General features: G+C 35.7%; 1 protein-coding gene across 20 annotated transcripts in view; it reads left to right on the plus strand.

Annotated features, from left to right (window-relative positions):
- Positions 1–19064, plus strand: part of ROBO2 (roundabout guidance receptor 2) — a 1684719-nt gene that overhangs the window by 1618036 nt on the left and 47619 nt on the right. For all 20 annotated transcript variants that reach the window (XM_044251123.1, XM_044251119.1, XM_044251120.1 and 17 more), the window contains 3 exons: positions 2687–2869; positions 13599–13641; positions 15074–15201. In XM_044251123.1, the coding sequence (XP_044107058.1) occupies positions 2687–2869; positions 13599–13641; positions 15074–15201 (354 nt within the window). The remainder of the gene's footprint in view (positions 1–2686; positions 2870–13598; positions 13642–15073; positions 15202–19064) is intronic.

Genomic DNA, 19064 nt, shown 5'->3' on the forward strand with positions numbered 1-19064 from the left:
CAGAAAGTTCCATTAAGGGAATATTAAATAAAATATCATATAAATATAATAAATAGCTATACACAGGTTTAAAAGCATTGTTTTTGTCTGTATTTTCCACTGGTAAGATAATTTAACATCAAAGTGTTTATAGTTCTCCCATACCATTTTACTTACACACACAGAAATTCAACCACATACATTTACATAAGTAAGCATCAAAGATTATGCCATATAGTAAATTTACTTTGCTTTATAATTTTCAGTAATCTTGCTTAATAATATAGCTATTGTTTCTTTAATCTTTTGGCCACTTAATGCTTACCTTATATAGTTGGTAACAATATGTGGAACAGCTGCAAACTTTCACAGTAATAGATACAATCGAATCTGATGTGTCTAATTAATTTTTAGTCCAACAAATTGGTTTTGTTCTTCATTACTCTCCAATGGGAGGAAGACATTACATTTCATTATATTTTTTGTCTGCAAGAACAATGGAGCGTTACAGGTCACACACATTCCTTGTCTATGCTCTAATTAGTCCAACTGACAACATTGTTTCAAATATACCAGCAGCATAAGAAGTAGTAATACACCTTTGGTAACATAAATATTGCACTACATAAAACATCATATTTTATCAACCTTGTACACAAATGAAGGACAAGTTTTCTTTTCTCCTTGTTCAATAATGTGTTTATTTTCCTTTTGGTAACTCTTAGTAGCTATAAAAATCAGCAGGTATGTGTATGTCTCATATTGAAAATATGAGTTCATTTTAAATATATTTTTATCTAAGTTTATGTATATAATAACTAAGGTCAGATAGATTGGGAAGATTAAGCAGGGTATTACATAAGTGAATCTGGGTTTTACATCTGGAATTTAACACAAGAGACATTTCAGAAATGGAATATAAGTATGTATAAGAAAAATGCTAACAGCTATAACAAAAAAAAAAGCCTATATACTGATTGGCTTAACAAAATAAAGGTTTTTTTTTTTTTCCTTATTCATAGTCCCATCTGATATAGATTAGCAGAATGGAGGTTAGGGTTTGTCCTCCACACAGTCATTTAGGAAACTTCGATCCTTCCAATCAATAGCTCTGGATTCTCTTACAGGAGTCAGAATGCTCCAAAGACCCCTTCTTTCTATTTAACATTAGCAAAGAGGGAGAATGTCAAGTATTGTCACAGTAGTGTGTGGGTCAGGTCTACAGGCAGTATGCATAACATGCCTATGCAGTATTGTAACAGTCACTTTGCTGCACTTAACTACAAGTGAGTCTAGGCTATGTTGGCTAAATTTCTGACCTGGAAGAAAGGAGAAACTGGCAAACAAGTCATCTGTGGTTTTTAAGACTCTTACATCTAGACAATTACAACTTAATCCCTGAAGTTCCTTGAGTGGTTCTTAAAGTAACCCTTACCCATACTTGGGTCATAATTTGGAGTCATCAGCCTCTTTACATACATCATCTTAACTAATACTTCCAAATATTTGAAATGGTGCTGTTGCCAACTAACAGAAACAGGTACTTAAAAAGATTAAGTCCTTTACCTAAGGTTATTGCTTATTTAAGTTGGTAAGTGGAAGAGATGATATCCAAACAGGAAATTTCAAAGACCATGTTCTTTCTACTATGCTGTAATGCCATAATAACTGAAATAATGAACATCATACATGTGGTGTAATATGCTGACATTTGCCACTTACATTTTGATTTCAATTTATTTTTCAACTCTTTGATTTGTAACTAATAGGATATGGTATTGACACTACAAATCACTTAATTTCCAGTGTGTGTAAATATCTTAATCTTTTAAATACATACCTAAATCTTTGCTTTTCAGTGATACTACAATTCCATAAGTTTTAACCTATTTTAAAATGTGAATTAAGATTTTCTTAATTATCTCTGAAAGGTCTAAACTGCCAAAATCATGACTATTTCTAGAGTAATATTAGACCAGATTTAAATGTTTATTTTAGTAACATAGACCTTAGAATTAGTATTAAAGTTGTCTTTTTTATTCAACTTTCAAGCAGATTTTCAAATTAGTTTAGTTTTAATGTACCTTTTTGTGGTATATATGTATATACCTATATATAAATTATAGATACTGATCTCTATGAAGTACATAATTGTCATTGTTTTATATAGTAGTTTTAATACATCCCCCAAAATTAAGGGTGTTTGATCAAAATAAGATCTTTGTTAGACTATTAAGGACAATATTAAAGGACATATTTTTAAGCCAAGAACAGTTGAGTTGATGCAGTGCTATAGATGAAAGACAATTTGCAAATTCTATGCATGTTGCAGTTGCTTTTTTTATTTTAACGAGACTATGTTAAAACATGCTTTACCTAGCTAAAGAAAAGTTGCTGTTATTTTGCACCCTAGTTCTTATTTATAAGGCAATAAATCAAGAAGCAGTTCTGAATCTATTCATAGTAAACCAAAACATAAGGGAGCCATGTTCTTAATCACAGTTTAGGCTCATAATTTAATTCTTCCTCCAAAGGCAGAAGAAGAAACTTGTGAAATATACTTATCAATAATTGTGACATGCTCAGAACACAAATATTACCTGCCTTTGGAGGAATTTTCTAAATTTCTGTGTTTTTGGCATACCATGTTGTATTCCTGTGCTTACCATCATAATAATGTTTACTAAAACTACTATTTCTTCCACAGGGGGACGTAATGAAGTTGTCATTACTGAAAACAATAACAGTATTACTGAGCAAATCACTGATGTTGTGAAGCAGCCAGCCTTTATAGCTGGTATTGGTGGTGCCTGCTGGGTAATTTTGATGGGTTTTAGCATCTGGTTGTATTGGCGAAGAAAGAAGAGAAAGGGACTCAGTAACTATGCTGGTAAGAGACTATTTCTAGCTAAGAAAATCTCCTGTTTTTAGGAATGTGATGAAATGAAAGAGAGGGAATGGGTCTGAATAATGAGTAAGTGAATGAATGAATGGATGGATGGATGGATGTTTTGGCTTGTTTTAAACACCTGCTCTGTAAAATGCAATTATAAATGTGCCTTAATGTATTTCTTTTCACCATACCACATTATGACTATAAGGTAAGCTTTTTGCTGTATCTCCAATGAATCATAACAAGAGTATACACGGATAAATGTGTGACCATTTTTTCTCAACTAGTTCTTCAAAACACACACACACGTGCGCGCATGCGTGTACACACACACACACACACACACACTTACACACACAGACATGCCATGAACCCATTATCTAAGAGGTGGATTTAGGCAAGATCATTTCTAACATGCTGAGGAAGAAAATATTTGAAATATAGCTTTTAGTATTTCAAGATGTAGATTACAATAGGAACTGTCCTAGATGGCAAATAAAAACAAGGAAAAAAATCTCATCAGATTTAATAAGACTGATGAAGCATGAATTAAGTGATTTACTAGTCTAGTCTATCTATTTCAGGGTGACCAATCAGCCTTTTAGAAAGGAGAAAAAGGAAAAGGAAAAGAAGCAGAAGAAGGAAAAGGAGATCCTAGATGTCTAGCTATTTGCAAAAAATGTTTTCTTCTTAGAATCTGTGATAGAATTTCAAGGATGTCAAAAACTGTGACCCTCCAAACATTTCCGAGGCAGAGAGGGAGACAGGAGAGGGGCTAGAATTATCAAGTCGGTGATTTAAAGAATGAACTCAGTATTGAAGCTATGTTCAATAGCAACTTTAATTGCAATTCATTTTAAGTGTTTCCTCTAACAACGACAATCATAAAAATACGCTGTCTCACAATATTTCACACTTTCTAAAATTTACAAGGGAACAATTTTAATTTCACATCATCCTACAAACACTTCAGAAGTTTTTGACACAGTGTATTCAATCTTCTATCTCCAGTTTTAACTTTAAGTTTAAATGTTTATAAATGTCTTAATAACGGATTCTAACAGAAGCTTTATAGTCTATTAAGCTTATAAGCTGCTCTAGCTTTTAGGCTTCTTAGCCACTGATAATGTCTAAATAGTGCAAAATAGAAAAGTTCTATACTTGGTTCTCTTGCTTGTGATTTGACAGCATTTACATATAATCTTTCTATTGTAGCATTGAGACTAATGTCCATATCTTATGAAAATTAAGGTGATTATTAACCATTAGAGTAAATTTCCATGACTGGAGAAAGCAGGACAGTGTATCCATTGAAAAGGGGATTCCATGCTTTGTGACTTGCAGTCATTCTGACTTTCTCATGTCTCACTGATTGCTGGTGGCTTCTTCCTTGGGCTGTGTCATTTGACTGCTGTGTCCCCACATCATTGAGGGGTTCTTTCCAGCAAGAGGTGCTAGGCAGTAACTAGTGTCAGAGTTTTGAACATTCATGTACTTTAATGTACCTTCTTAGTCTGCAGTCCACTGATCTACCTTCATTCCTTGGCATTGTCATCAACCCATCTGTTAATCAATCACCATGTTAGAATTCATCTCTGTGACATACATATGAATCATGTAAATCATAGGGAAGAACTAATTTAATTCATTGTCTAGTTAGTGTTTATCCCTTTTCTTGATTTCAGTGAAAATAATAGAAGATTGACTGCTTTAGTTTCAATGCAGAGTTCTAGGATATCCATATTTGAGGTGTTGCATTTTTATATTCCACACTCATGTGCTCACTCCTATAAATAACATAGTTCTCATAACTAGTAGGTTTGTGCTTTTAGTAAAATTATGTCAGACAGATTTCTTTTTTCTTTTTCTTTTCCTTTTTTTCCCCCCAATGGCAGTTTTTTGCAAAACCTAGGCATTTAATTTGAAAATATCTATTGGTCTTTGAGCTTTACAAGTATAGTACATTTCCTATTATCATTTCTCATCATGATTGATATCCATCTGCTTGTAGAGAAACTCCTAACTCAGAAGGTGCTATGCCCTTCAAATATTTTGGAGTAAGGCCAAGCCAGAGAGCAGCCTTTCAGAACCTTTATACTTAATTGATAGATGCCTGACTCTCAGAATGGATTCACCTTCAACTTAGTAATTTGCCTTCTAGCAACTGCTGTTCTCTTCTATGGGAGAAGCAAATGAAAATCCAAACCGTAGGTAGCTAGCACTGCATATCTGCCTTGGTAAATTTTTTTTACACATTTCCATCCATATATATCCTATCCTCCACCTGTTAAAATGTTCATGTTCTTGTCCTTATACAACCTTTTAAAAAGGGGATTTTTAAATATGAATGATTAGTGGAGTATATATCATAGCTTCAAATTTCTGATATTTTATGCATGAGCTAATGATCTATTTAAGAGCACAGAGATTTCATACAGAGCTATTTTTTTCTTTCTTTGAAGTATGTTGTAAAAATTATGGAGAATTACTCTATTTGTACTGGTTCTGTTTATATTTTGGTTATCATAACAATTCTGTGGGAATCTTATAAATTTTATAAACATGGAGACAATGTGATTTTACTCACAAAGTAAAAAGACTAATATTTTCACTTTTTCACTGCATGGTAATGTCTCTGTGGTGTCCAGACTTTATTGTTAATTCATCAGAGCATTGGTAGTTGTTTTTCCTAAATAAACAAAAAATCTACTTTGGGATAAGTATTTAGATTAATTTTATAACGTAAGATACTTCATTTATTTCAAACGTCAATTTTGCTCTTAGATTATACTTGGACAGCTGATGAAATTTACATATATTAAGATATACATATATATCTGATGCAATTCAAAGATAGATAGATAGATAGATGCATTTTTAATAAAGCTTGGCCGACTCTAAGTAGAATTATAAAGCAGGTAAAAATTTGATTTCAGCACTCCCTTTTTCCTACTTCATTCCAAATCTCTTCTTAACCACTAGAGGTAGAACAGGGAAGATTTTAACTAGTGGGAAGATATGTAAATATATTTCAGGTTAGAGATTCTAACTCTCAGCAAGATGCCTTCCACTCATTCTGTGCAAGAAAACTCACTGAGTTTTATTACAGCTAGTCTTTGGCTCTCTGTCATGTGGATAATTATATTTGAATGTCTAGAAGGAAGAAAAAAGGTGCTACTAGGTACTGATATTTTTCTTATATATCAGAGGATTTAAACATATTTATCATAAGACACTAGTGGAATGACACCTTACATTATAAAAACAACTATCAAGAATCAAATGCAAGCTTACATATTTAAGTGATCTCTACGGGGTACTTGGGTGCCTCAGTTGGTTAAGCATCTGCCTTTGGCTCAGGTCATGATCCCAGAGTCCTGGGATAGAGCCCATGTTGGGCTTTATTCTCAGTGCAGAGTTTGTTTTTACCTCTCTCTCTCCCCCCTCAATGGCACATGCTCTTTCTTTTGCTTGCTCTCTCATAAATAAATAAAATCTTGAAAAAAATGATCTGAAAGGAGAATTTAGCTTGAACCTATTTTGCTTCTTTATACAGCAGATAGTAGAGATTTCCCCAGGGCAATGTTACACACGAACTTCTTATTCAGTTTTTTTTCCTATTTATCCTTTATTTAAATTCTTCAGGCACAATCGCGTGCCACATCTTGGCACATGGTACAAAGAAGGGCAGCTGTGACAAAAAAAGGAATCCTTATATCTCATATTCTGGGTGAAATGATTTTATACTTTCATTGAGCATCATACAATGTTATTTATCTTCTTCTCCATTGAGCACTAACAGTCTTCTTGTCACCGCATGTGAGGTTCCTGGCTTCTTGAATAATTCACCACCTGAGTTGTAGCATCAAATGAATGGTAAAAAGATTTGGGCGGGAGACACAGAGACCATTAGGTGATTTTTGAATCTAGAGTAAATTTTTTTTTTTAAAGATTTTATTTATTTATTTGACAGAGAGAGATTACAAGTAGGCAGAGAGGCAGGCAGAGAGAGAGGAGGAAGCAGGCTCCCCGCTGAGCAGAGAGCCCGATGCGGGACCCGATCCCAGGACCCCGAGATCATGACCCGAGCCGAAGGCAGCGGCTTAAACCACTGAGCCACCCAGGCGCCCCTAGAGTAAATGTTTGATCACATGTGTTAACAGTGTTTGTGAATAGATAAATGAATAACATAAGTATGGGTAAAAATTATGGAGCTCTCATGAGGATTCTATGTAGCTATATTATATAGATAATATGCATGTTCATGTATATCCATTTTATAATCCTCACAAAGGTTACATGACTCTTTTCAAAATTACATTGTTTGCTTTGTTATTCACAATTTTTCATTTGTCAACTTTGTAATGAGAGTATATATATATATATATATATTTTTTTTCACCTGTAAAGGGGTGAGTGATAGTTTATGAGTATTACCTTTGAGAATAACAGATTGTATGAAACTCAGTAAATATAAAGTTTAATGAGTGAGCAAATTATGAAGTGCTAAACACTTCTTGCATAGGCTTCAAAAATATTGGTGAAATAGAAATTATTTGACAAAACTATCCAAAGACAGCTAAAAGATCTGATGGAATTTTTATACTCTGATTATCTGGGCTGTGTTAATGCTTATTAAAAGAGGATTAATCTACATGCATTTTTGAGAAATAGCTTATCAGGAAACGGAAGGAGGCTTGGCTAGCAACATTAAAGTTTCCATTTGGAGTAGGAAAATGTGGCCTTCTAAAGATAGGCACTGTGAAAGCTTCCTTACCTCAAAATGTCAATTTACCACATCACTATATTTCCCTTCCCCCTCAGTTCTAGCAGGCATGAGATTAGGATTAATCCTGTCAGATAATAGTAGAGGTACATTCTGTATGATGTAACTTGCAAAATCTCTTTACTTCATATCCTTTATAAATATTGCAATAAATTCAAAATATTTAATGCCATTCTTAAACACTTCAGGTTGTGGTATCTGTAGAACTTTTTAGATACATTAGCACTATCTAGTGAGTTTTCGGTAAAAACTTCTGTATGTTGTTCCCTGAAAGTTCTTAACTTTAGATACTAGCAGAGACTCCTTCCTGGTAAAGATTCACATTTCTTTCAAACTTATCTCTGTTAAGCACAAAGTTATTACACTGTGATTATAAAAATCATGACTAGAGCAAAATTGTCCAACAATCTCTACTTCCATCCCTCTTGCTTTTAAATTCAAGGAAGTTCAACATTTCTTTGAAATGAAAGCTACCTCAAACAGCTTTCAATTTGCTGTGGAATTTATTTTATTTTATTTTATTTCTGCACAAAAAGAGAGACTGAAAGAAAGAGGAAGGAAGGATAGAAGGAAGGGAGGGAGAAAAGAGGGGAGGAAAGACAAATGCTCATCAAAACACCATATGTGACTTCTATTTTACTCATTCTAATTGCTCGTCCTTATTTCTAGTCTACTTTCCATCTTGTGGTCTAATACGACCCAGTTACTTTTGGTCTACTTTTCAAAATGGAACAAATCTGTTAGGAGCATGGAATAAAAGGGAAACTTGAATATTAATCCTTTTTCCCCTTGTTTTCCGAAGATAATGAATCAATCTTACTATGATAAGTGTTGTTTTTCGTTTGATTAGTTTCGGTTTTTAGGTTTTCCTTTGTCATGGAAGCATACAAAATGGAGAATTTTCATGTATACCAAATTCTGTCTCTGGACCATTTTAAGTTGATCATGTATTTACATAATGTACTGTTCATTTTTGCCTCTGTACAGTTGGTATGTTGAGGTACAAAGATAAGTGCCATTATGGAATATTTTGCCAAAAGCGGTCTAGAAAGGTTTGAAAACAGATTTTAATGATGATTGTAACACAGAGGGAAACTGGATATGTTCTAAGTGGTTTGAAATTTAAAAGCATTTTACTCACAGTATGTAATTCTTAGTTGGTAAATATGACCCTTAGCATAGTGTCCATATTCTAACATGTCTGTAAATGAATCCTGATTGTATTTTCCCAGTTTCCTATTGTGTTAAAATGCACGTAACATAAAATGTACTACCCTATTTTCAGGTGTACAGATTGGTGTCCTTAAATACATTCAAAATGTCATGCTATCATCACCACTGTCCAACTCCAGAACTCTTCTCATCTTCTAAATTGAAATTATATACCCTGTTAACAATAACACCCATCTCCCCACTTCTCCACCCCCTCGCAACCACCGTCCTACTCTCTGTCTCTATGATTGTGACCACTCTATCTACCTCATATTGGTGGAGTCATGTAGTACTTGCCTGTTATGACTGACATATCACTTAGCATGATATCCTCAAGTTTAGCGTATGTCAGAATTCTCTTCTTTCATAATAGCTGTATTGTATGTACATACAACATTTTTCTTATCCATTCATCCCTTTATGGTCACTTAGATTGCTTTCAGGTTTTAGCTGTTGTGAATAACACTACTTTAATTCTTTGAGACCTAGCTTTCAATGCTTTTGGGTGTAGACTCAGACGTGGAATTTCTAGATCATATGATAATTTTAGATTTTTAATTTTTGAGGAACCACCATACTGTTAACTATTTTTATTTCTTTTTTTTTTTTAAAGATTTTTTCTTTATTTATCTGACAGAGATCACAAGTAAGCAGAGAGGCAGTCAGAGAGAGAGAGGAGGAAGCAGTCTCCCTGCAGAGCAGAGAGCCCGATGCGGGGCTCGATCCCAGGACCCTGGGATTATGACCTGAACTGAAGGCTGCGGCTTAACCCACTGAGCCACCCAGGCGCCCCACGTTAACTATTTTTCACTATGGGTTCACCATTTTACATTCCAACAGCAGTGCACCACAGTTCCCATTTTTCTACATCCTTGCCAACACTTATTATTCTGTCTTGCATGGTAGTCATCTTAATGGATGCGAGGTAGCATCCATTGTAATTCTGATTTTTATTTTCCTAATGATTAGTGATGTGGCATCATTTCAACTGCTTGATGGCCATTTGGATGTCATCTGATAAGATTTTGAGTGTTGCCTTATAAGTTTAAAAATTTTACACTTAAAAAAATATATTAGTTTATTTATTTTAGAGAGAGTGCTAGGTTTGGCTAGCAAACCCTGAGGTACCAAATGAAAAGATTACTCCAGACACCTACATAAAAGAAAGGAGAGAGCGAGGGGACCAGACTCTCTAATGGCAAAAGGTCCTGAGCCAGACTCAGTCTCCCCTTTAATTGCAGGTCTTATCAATACCTCAAGTAGGAACAGAAAAACAGAAAGGAATGTTAGGCTTCAATAATCAAGACATATACATATGAGGCAATGCATGATGCAAAGAAAGCAAGCAGTGTTTGTGTTGTGTGTATGGGCTAAGGGAATGATGAACATGTGACCATAAGTTAAGAGAGTTTTTCATCTAAGTTAAATATTTACTGTCGCCCTCGACCCGCAAGGACGACAAGAAGCCCCGGTTCAGATGTATCCTCTCTCTCTTTATTTCCGCAAGTCTACACACTTATATATGTTTACATGACCAATCAGCGAGCAAGGTGACCAATAAGGGGCCAAGCAATGGGGAGAGCCAGTGAGAGTCCTGTTACTATGCTGATTAAATTTGAAACAGCCAATGACTATGTCCTCCTTTAGGCGGGCTTCACCAGAACGTTCGTTGTTTACTTGCAGCGTATTTTGCTGGCAGTGAGTCAAGCGCCATCTTGTAATGGTGGGGACTTTCCCGGCCGGAGGCGGTCCCCGACAATTTACGCCCTAGATGAGAGCATTGAGCCACAATAAAAATCTGGCTGTTTTCAGCTCAGAAACTTGAAAGGAAACCCAGAGCTGCAGCACTCCTCCTTTTCTTTTCAATTGGTCTCACCTCGGGAGCCGTATTTCACTTCAATCTTCTCTATCCAGGCACTCTGAATCCCCACAGAGAGAGAGAGAGTACAAGTGGGAGGGACAGAGGGAGAAGGAGAGAGAGAATCTGAAAGCAGACTCCTCACCGAGCCTGGAGCCTGAGGCAGGGCTTGATCTCGTGACTGAGATCATAACCTGAGCCAAAACCAAGAGTCAGATGCTTAACCAACTGGACCACCCAGACACCTCTAAAATTTACATCTTAGAATAATTTACCATTGATTAGTATGTAAAAGTTAAGTGCAACTCAATTTTGGTGCCTCAGCTTCAGTTGCCCTCCTTTTCTCTGTATCACTTACTAGCAATAATGGAAAGTTCGAGTGGGGACAAAAGCGCATCTAAATTAGGAGAAATACTTAGCTTCTTTCCACCTATCTTCTAAGCAGCACATTTGAGGTGTAGCTCATCAGTGCCTGCTTATTTGCATATTCACAGTGATATTCACAACATTATCTTAACTCTCTTAGTAGAGTTAAACAATCACTTGATAGTCCATTAAAAAACCACATAACTAGAAAGTCACATCGGATGGAAAGCTAATTAGCTGTACTGTTTTCACATTTTGTGTGCATATTTTTTCCCCTAATCAGGGCTTTATTTCACAGCGCTAGTGCTCAATTTTTTAAATTAATTGTTTCAGATTAATTCTTCTTTTGTTGTTGTTAAAAGTAGTTATTAGTGGGACCCGAAGTGGTATGGACCACTGCTGATTCTTGATTCCTGTCACTTAAGCAAACTTGTCAGGAAGCAGAATTGTGATAAATATTCTTTCATCCTCTCTGAGGAACTGTCCATAGCCAGCCCTGGGCAGATACAAAGGATATGTCAGAATTGTTTTATAATGAATTTGAGATAGCGCCTGAAAAATTGATAAGGAAGTACACTTCAGGTGCCAGCCAGGTGTTCCTCAAAGCACTACCTCCTGATAGACCTTGGGAATCTTGATCCTATCACCTAATTATGATATCGTGAGAGATATGTCATTAAATGATCTTAGGGAAGGGAGTGGGGAATTGCATATGTAAATTTACAAAATTTAAAGAGCTATCATATTTCATAGCAAAAATTTGAGGAATAGATGAATTATGGAGAGATTATTCAAATTAAAAAGTATTTATTATATGTATACTTTAAGTAACAATATATACTCTTTAAAATATGAATCAGTTCATAAAACTTTCTTTTAATTTTTTCTGTACTTTTTACTCATTAGAAAATCATGGTAAATATAATCAGTATTTTCCAAAGATAATACATGTTGGGGAAACCTGGGTGACTCAGTCATTGGGTGTCTGCCTTTGGCTCAAGTCATGATCTCAGGGTCCTGGAGTCGAGTACTGCATCAGGCCCTCTGCTCAGCGGGGAGCCTGCCTCTCCCTCTGCACTTCCCCCTGCTTGGGTGCATTTTCTCTCTCTCTCTCTCTCTCAAATAAATAAATAAAATCTTAAAAAAAAAAAAAAAAGACATGTTGGATTCAAATCTGTATAATTTTTTTCTTAATTTTTTGTTTTGTTTAGCTTTTTTTATGTTTTGGGGCTCATCACAGCAAGTGCACTCCTTAATCCCCATGAACTATTTTACCCTTCCCCTCGCAACCTCCTTCCCCTGCCCCATAATCAGAAGTTTTTTTCCTTCATCCCCAGGAATTGGTTTCTCTGATCTGTATTTATTTTAGTCAGAATTGCAATTTTGCGATCCATGAACTTCTAAACACCAAAGTTCTAGTTAACTCATTGAGTGGCAAAATTTGATCCATGCTAATGTGGAACTATCATAGACTTTATCCCACCAATCATGATTTTATTATATTTTATTGTGAACACATTAAATAACTTTGAACAGAGTTGCTGACTTGGATCCTCTCGAGAGTATGCACTGTATTACCTTTCTGAGATCTGAAATGTTTTGAATTCCAAACATATTGGTCTACAAAGATTTTGGATAAGAAATGATGGATCCACCCAGATATTTATGTTCTTTGGCCAATCCTTGAAACCCACTTTTTAAAATGTTAATAGCTTTGCGGAATGGAATCTAGAGTCTAGAGAGAGGTCTTCTCCAGGTGTAGCTCTACGGAATGCTTGTTGATATGACTAATAAGTTCCAGAGTTTTATAAAGGACTTAAGCTTTTGCAATTATTACATACAATTTGAATATATTCAGCATCAAGTATTTGAAAATTTCATTTGGGGGGAAGTTTTGATGATAAAACAAAACACTCAACACATTATTCTCTATTAATTATACTTTATGTCTACTGTAATTATAGTTGTTCAACTCATAGTGATTTAATGGTGTCCCTAAAAGGATCTGTGATGATGAGGACTATCTTGTCAATCAGTACCTGTTTCTCTTTTCCACTGGCAGGATGTTATTACCTGTTTGAACTATTTCATTTCAGTTTCTGTTATGTGCATTTTATGTTGTGCTTTCTAATTAGGATACCCACATACTAAGATTAAAAATCGCGATTTGATAATCCCCCATAAATGCATGTTGACCTTCCAATGACACTATATCTACCAATTGTAACAGTTTTTGATATCCAAACACAAATTGCCCTTTTGACTTAACCATACATTTGGCTTGAAATATTTTTAAATGTCTTATTAAAGTTGGAGCAAATGATGGCTTTGCCCTGGGCCAAACCACGGCTTCTTATTCTCTGTACAATTATGTTAATTATATTTTGTTAAAATTCCCAGAGGCCTCAGCTCTAAACTAAGGACCAATATGTAGTTGGTATTAATCGTAATTAATATTGACTACTTGTGTGTGTGTGTGTGTGTGTCTTTCTTTTTTTTAACAGTTACATTTCAAAGAGGCGATGGAGGACTAATGAGCAATGGGAGGTATGCTAAGGAGATTCTTTTTTATTATTATTTTTAATCAGGACTGGGGAAACTATAGTAAGAGACTATTATTGTAATAAACGATCACTTATAAGTCTGAGAATTCTAGGAGGAATTAAATGGCTTACCACAAGGTTTAATGATCTATCTGTTGTGCACTTTAGAGGAATCAAGTCCAGATGTTTCATATCTCCCAGATGCCCCTGAAGAAATTAGTAGTAAATATCACAAGGAATGTGTTCATTTGTTAGCAGGATGTTTATTGCATTAATTAGACATTAGCAAATGAAGTTGCTGTTGTTTAAGACTCCTTATTGGCTCTCACTAAATTGCTGTGAGTGAACAATTACACATAATCGATCACAAAGTAAATGATTCATGGATGATGAATAGGCTGTAGATTGATAGGACTGGATTCCACAACTTTGGATACTCAATTGAAATTGATAAAAGCTGATAACAAACCCATATATCCTCATCTATTTCCCCTTTGCCAATATGGAGATTGTAATTAGGCTCTGGTAATAACTTCCAATCTCCCATTTAATCAATATTTTAGCAAAAAGAGATTAGGTCTAATGAGAGCTAGTGCATGTAGCAAGTAAGCAGTTGGATCTTCTTATTGCAGTTGCCATAGAAACACATGTTTCTCTTAGGGATTTCACAGAAACGGTCTATCAAAAATAAAGTGCAATGATTATAGATGTTGCTATTTCTTTGTAAATATGCTAATAATCTGGAAAGGAATCAGAGTCCCATCTTTTATATAAAAAATGAGAATTCTTTATTCAATATGATGTGAGGGAAGTTTTTCTCATTGATTATACTCACATGCTGGATCAGATCACAGTGAATCATTAATTACCTTAAAATCTTTAGTATACCCCTAATATCTCACAACTTAAAGAATTTGGAAATGTGCTATTGATGGAACCATATAAATACTGTTCATTAATTTCCTTCAAGTTCTTTGCCTCTAAATCAAGCTCAAGGGCTCATAACAGTGGTTATAGCCTACAGGGGACAGATAAATATGGGGACTGTAGGAATGGAGGAAGCAATAGCCCAAAGTCCTGGAGATGGCTGACACCAAGCAGTCACCCTGAGCAACTGTTCCCTTGAGGTGCCAATTTATCATCAAACCTTGTTTCAGGATCCTGCTGTGTTACCAATTCCCACCAGTTTCAAGGCAGACAACAGAATTCATTTGGATGTCAGCAGAATCCCAGGCAGGATGCTCCTGCTTCCACTGACAGGCTATATATAGTCTTAATGAACTGCGGAAGTTCCTTAATTCTTGAGAACCTACACTTTTTAATTGGAAGTGAATTAAAATCTTCTTAAATTCTTTCATCTATTTTAGTGTAGGAGACAGGTGTCCAAACCTCTCATTGAGCTCCACCGATTGATTTCCTTTTAATTTCTGTTTCAGCCGTCCTGGTCTTCTAAATGCTGGGGATCCCAGTTACCCATGGCTTGCTGATTCGTGGCCAGCCACAAGCTTGCCAGTAAACAACAGCAATAGTGGCCCAAACGAGATTGGGAATTTTGGACGTGGAGGTAAGTTGTGCATTCAAAACTTTGTTATCTGTTTTCTTGGCTTTCCTAAATGTTTTAAAAAATACACACTAGAGAGTATTTTCTTCCACAGTTAAAATTACTAAAACACATGTACTAACAGTGCTCTACATTCACTAAATATTTTATGTAAGACCATTGTGTCTATATTACTTTGCGTAAGACTAAGCTTTAAGGAAGTCATTACTAACCAAGATGGCAAATAGTCATAATACAGTTTGGTTTTAGGACTATTAGCACAAGATTAATAAGATCAGAAACTATGCTGCTAAGTAGGGCTTATGATTTTGGAAAAATCATTTCTGTTCTCTACATGTCATTCAACATATATTTATTATGTCCTATGTACTTGGCTTTATGGCAGACAATAAAAATAAAATATCAACATAAAGAGAGATGGTCCTTAACCTCATAGGATGTATGCTATAGAGATTAGACCACATGCTGAAGCAGAACTTAAATGTAGTTGTACTATTGATAATTTGTACCCCAGATGAAGGACGAAGAGGTGCTAGGTAGCTGATATACTAAGGTCTCCAAAATTTGGTGCTAGGGTTCTCTCTGTAGAAGCAATATTTGACCTGCTATAAATAATTACAGCCTCCCTACTGCCACTTTTTCATCCATTCAATAGGAAAATGATGGATTTAGAGAAAGATGGGACTGGAGAAGTCTCTGGTCCCAATGATTAGTTTGGCAAAAACATGTGAGTTTTCCATTGGCAGAAACTTGTGCAAACAGTAATGGACTGGTGCTGCTTTGCCAGTGCCTAATATGGAAAAGTTGCCTGTTGGGAATAAGAAAGTTCTATGAATGGAGTGTCCTTTAAGTTGATATCTGAAGGAGAGGTAGAGATTAGTCAGAATTGTGGAAAAAGTAGGTGAAGAAATGTCTGTATCTTAAGGTCTAGAAAGAAGAGAGGCATTGACCTGTTTGAGAAATGAATGAATTTCCTAATGAGTATAAAGTACAAGGCAGCAGAGGTGGTTAAAAAAAAAAAGAAAGAAAGAAAAAGAAAAATTCAGAGGGACAGATAATAGAGGGCCTTTTAAGATACACAAAAATTTTAAACTTTGTCCAGAAGGTAGTCAGAAGGCACCAAAGGATTTGTTAAGAGGAAAACACCAGAATCTAAGTACAGAGTTAAGTCATCCAGATCACTGCCAGGTGGGAAATGGAGTTCAAGTAGAAAATGGGATGATTAATTAGGAGAGCAGCGGTATAATGCACAAAAGTATGGCTGAATCTGCTAGAGGGTTTCTACACCTCTGGGTGGAATTAACGACAGAGGAGACCCAGGGCTTGGCTAACCTATTATAAGCCTCAGTGGTGAATTTCACAGGCATAAGTGTAGAAATAGACTGACTTAGAAGAATAATCATGGACACTGGCATTTTTTTCTTTATGGGTAGAATCCCAATAAATGTTTGAATATAATTAAAATAGTATTTCAAATAATAAAGCTACTAACTATAGCTTAAGTCTTCATTTTGTCAATACCAACTTGAAGGAAGGGCACTCTCTCCCAATCTCCAGATAAAACACAGAAAATAACAACTCCCCCATCATAGGTATGTAATGAGGATTAAATGGATGATAACACACTCAGGTTTAACACAAAGCTTGACATACAAGCAGTGGCCAGCAGGCATCAGTATAGTAAATGAGAAAACAAAACAAAACAAAAGTTGTAGGACTCCTCAGCTTTTTGCTTGCCCTCTGTAATCACCTGTTTAAGATTCTTATTCTCATTTGTCCAGAACCTGTTTAAGATTCTTATTCGTCCAGAACCTCTGAAAGTGGCTGCCTTCCCCCATGACCAAACTCTGAGCCCTTCAATTACAGGCTGTGACTTTATCGTGGACAGGTTCTATAGCTGAGCATCTCCTCACCAGGAGAGCGGAAGACTCCCCTCTACGCTACCCAGGATGATTTTGTCAATACAAATTCTGTTCTGAAGGCTTTCATCAATCAAGGATTAGATCAGTCTTTTGCTGGCTGTATTTGTATTTGATTAGTACACCATTCTCTTTAGATCAAGAAATGAATGCCTGAAGTTGGGGAAAATGTTTTGTTTGGGTTTTGTTATTTTTCAGTTTCTAGTGGGCTACACTAACATCTAAAATGTCTCAGTCTAATTTAGCCAAAGGGTACATTTCTAGATTTTTCAAGATTTTTCTTCAATATCCACCACAGTTTTACGATATGAAATAGTTCACAGGGGAACACCAAGGCCAAGACAAGGTTTTTGCAAGGCTTACCATATTTCTTTTCAGTGTGATAGGCATTGTAAGCATTTACTATGCCCCAGATATAGGTAGGCTTTTTTCATACATTATATTTCATCTCACTGGCATAATAAATGTAACATAAATAATAGATAATCATATTTATATTTTAAAGGCCAAAAAACTAAGGTTTATTGAAATGAATAACTTGAGATCTAGGTGTAGAAGGCAGATCTAACACATTTTAAAGCCTCGGTTCCTTTATCTACACTGTTCTGCAGTCCTCTAGCTGGGATTCACGTGTATGATTGTGTAACTACACTCACTTAAAAGAATTGCTGTGGATACTGAGATTTCCCTTTCAAGAATGGAATACTAATACGTGTTTAAATGTAATGAAAATAGTATTTTGAATAATAAAGTTACTAATTATTGCATAAGTCTGCCTTTTGTCGTTATAAACTATAAAAGATTCATTTAATCATTCAGCAAGTACTTACCCTCTGCAAAACACTAGGTGAGGAATTATGGAAATCCAGACATAAATCCTGTATGTTCCTCTTCTTAAGTGTCTTAGGATATGTTACAGGCGATAGTCATTCATTCGAGTATATCAGGCAAAAGAAATAAGTGCACGGATCACTCTGGTGCTGAAAACTGCAAAATGAATCATGAGTAGTTAGTTCTTCCTAGAGGGAAGGGTGTCCGTAATTCAGAGGTTTAAACTCAAATATCAACAAGTGCCAGTCAGCCCAAAGCACTAAGGAAAGGTAGATGTGGACAGTGGGAAGTGGGAACTAGAAGGTCCTGCCTAAAGATGGCAGCCGCTATTCAGGTCCAGGCTGTTGGAGGAGGGCTGGCTCCGAGTTCCAAACCATCTGATATTATAGGATGATTCCCCATATCCAGATATTCCTGTATGATCTTCTAATATTTCAACGTTTGGATATAATTCAATTTATTTTCCAAACGTGGAGGAGTGATCCAGTGATAGCTGGAGGACATGGGCAGCCTCCACATCAATATAGAAGCACTTAGACTTGAAGGCTGGCTAATTTCATCCAAAGGGGAGAGGCAGATTCTATTTCTAGCACTGTAACCTCAGTTGTTGCAGGATAACATTCTGTAGGATTAGGTCCTCAGACATCTTTTTTCCATTTTTAAACATCTAAACATGCAACCATTTCAAAAGCTCGCAGATTAAGTGGCTCCCAATCTAAACTGAACATTTTAGAAGGCCTCAAGTTCAAGGTGTTGGGAAGTTGGGACCTGTGCCAGACACACATGTCTATCCAGTTAATATTATCAGTGGAAGATGGTAGATGTGGCAGAAACAAAATTCTGAAAATTTCCCCAGAGTGAAGGATCTGTTTTCATAATTCTGATATATTACTAAATATTAAATGCTTTCGAGAATGCAAATGATATTGACATTTGAGGATGAAGGATACTTTTTCATTACCCAACTTTCGTTCTTTTTTTTAAAAAGATTTTATTTATTTATTTGACAAATAGAGATCACAAGTAGGCAGAGAGGCAGGCAGAGGGAGAGGAGGAAGCAGGCTCCCTGCTTAGCAGAGAGCCCAATGTAAGGCTCGATCCCAGGACCCTGGGATC

Source organism: Neovison vison, chromosome 6 (genome assembly GCF_020171115.1).
Source record: "Neovison vison isolate M4711 chromosome 6, ASM_NN_V1, whole genome shotgun sequence".
In the NCBI taxonomy this organism is placed as follows: domain Eukaryota; kingdom Metazoa; phylum Chordata; class Mammalia; order Carnivora; family Mustelidae; genus Neogale; species Neogale vison.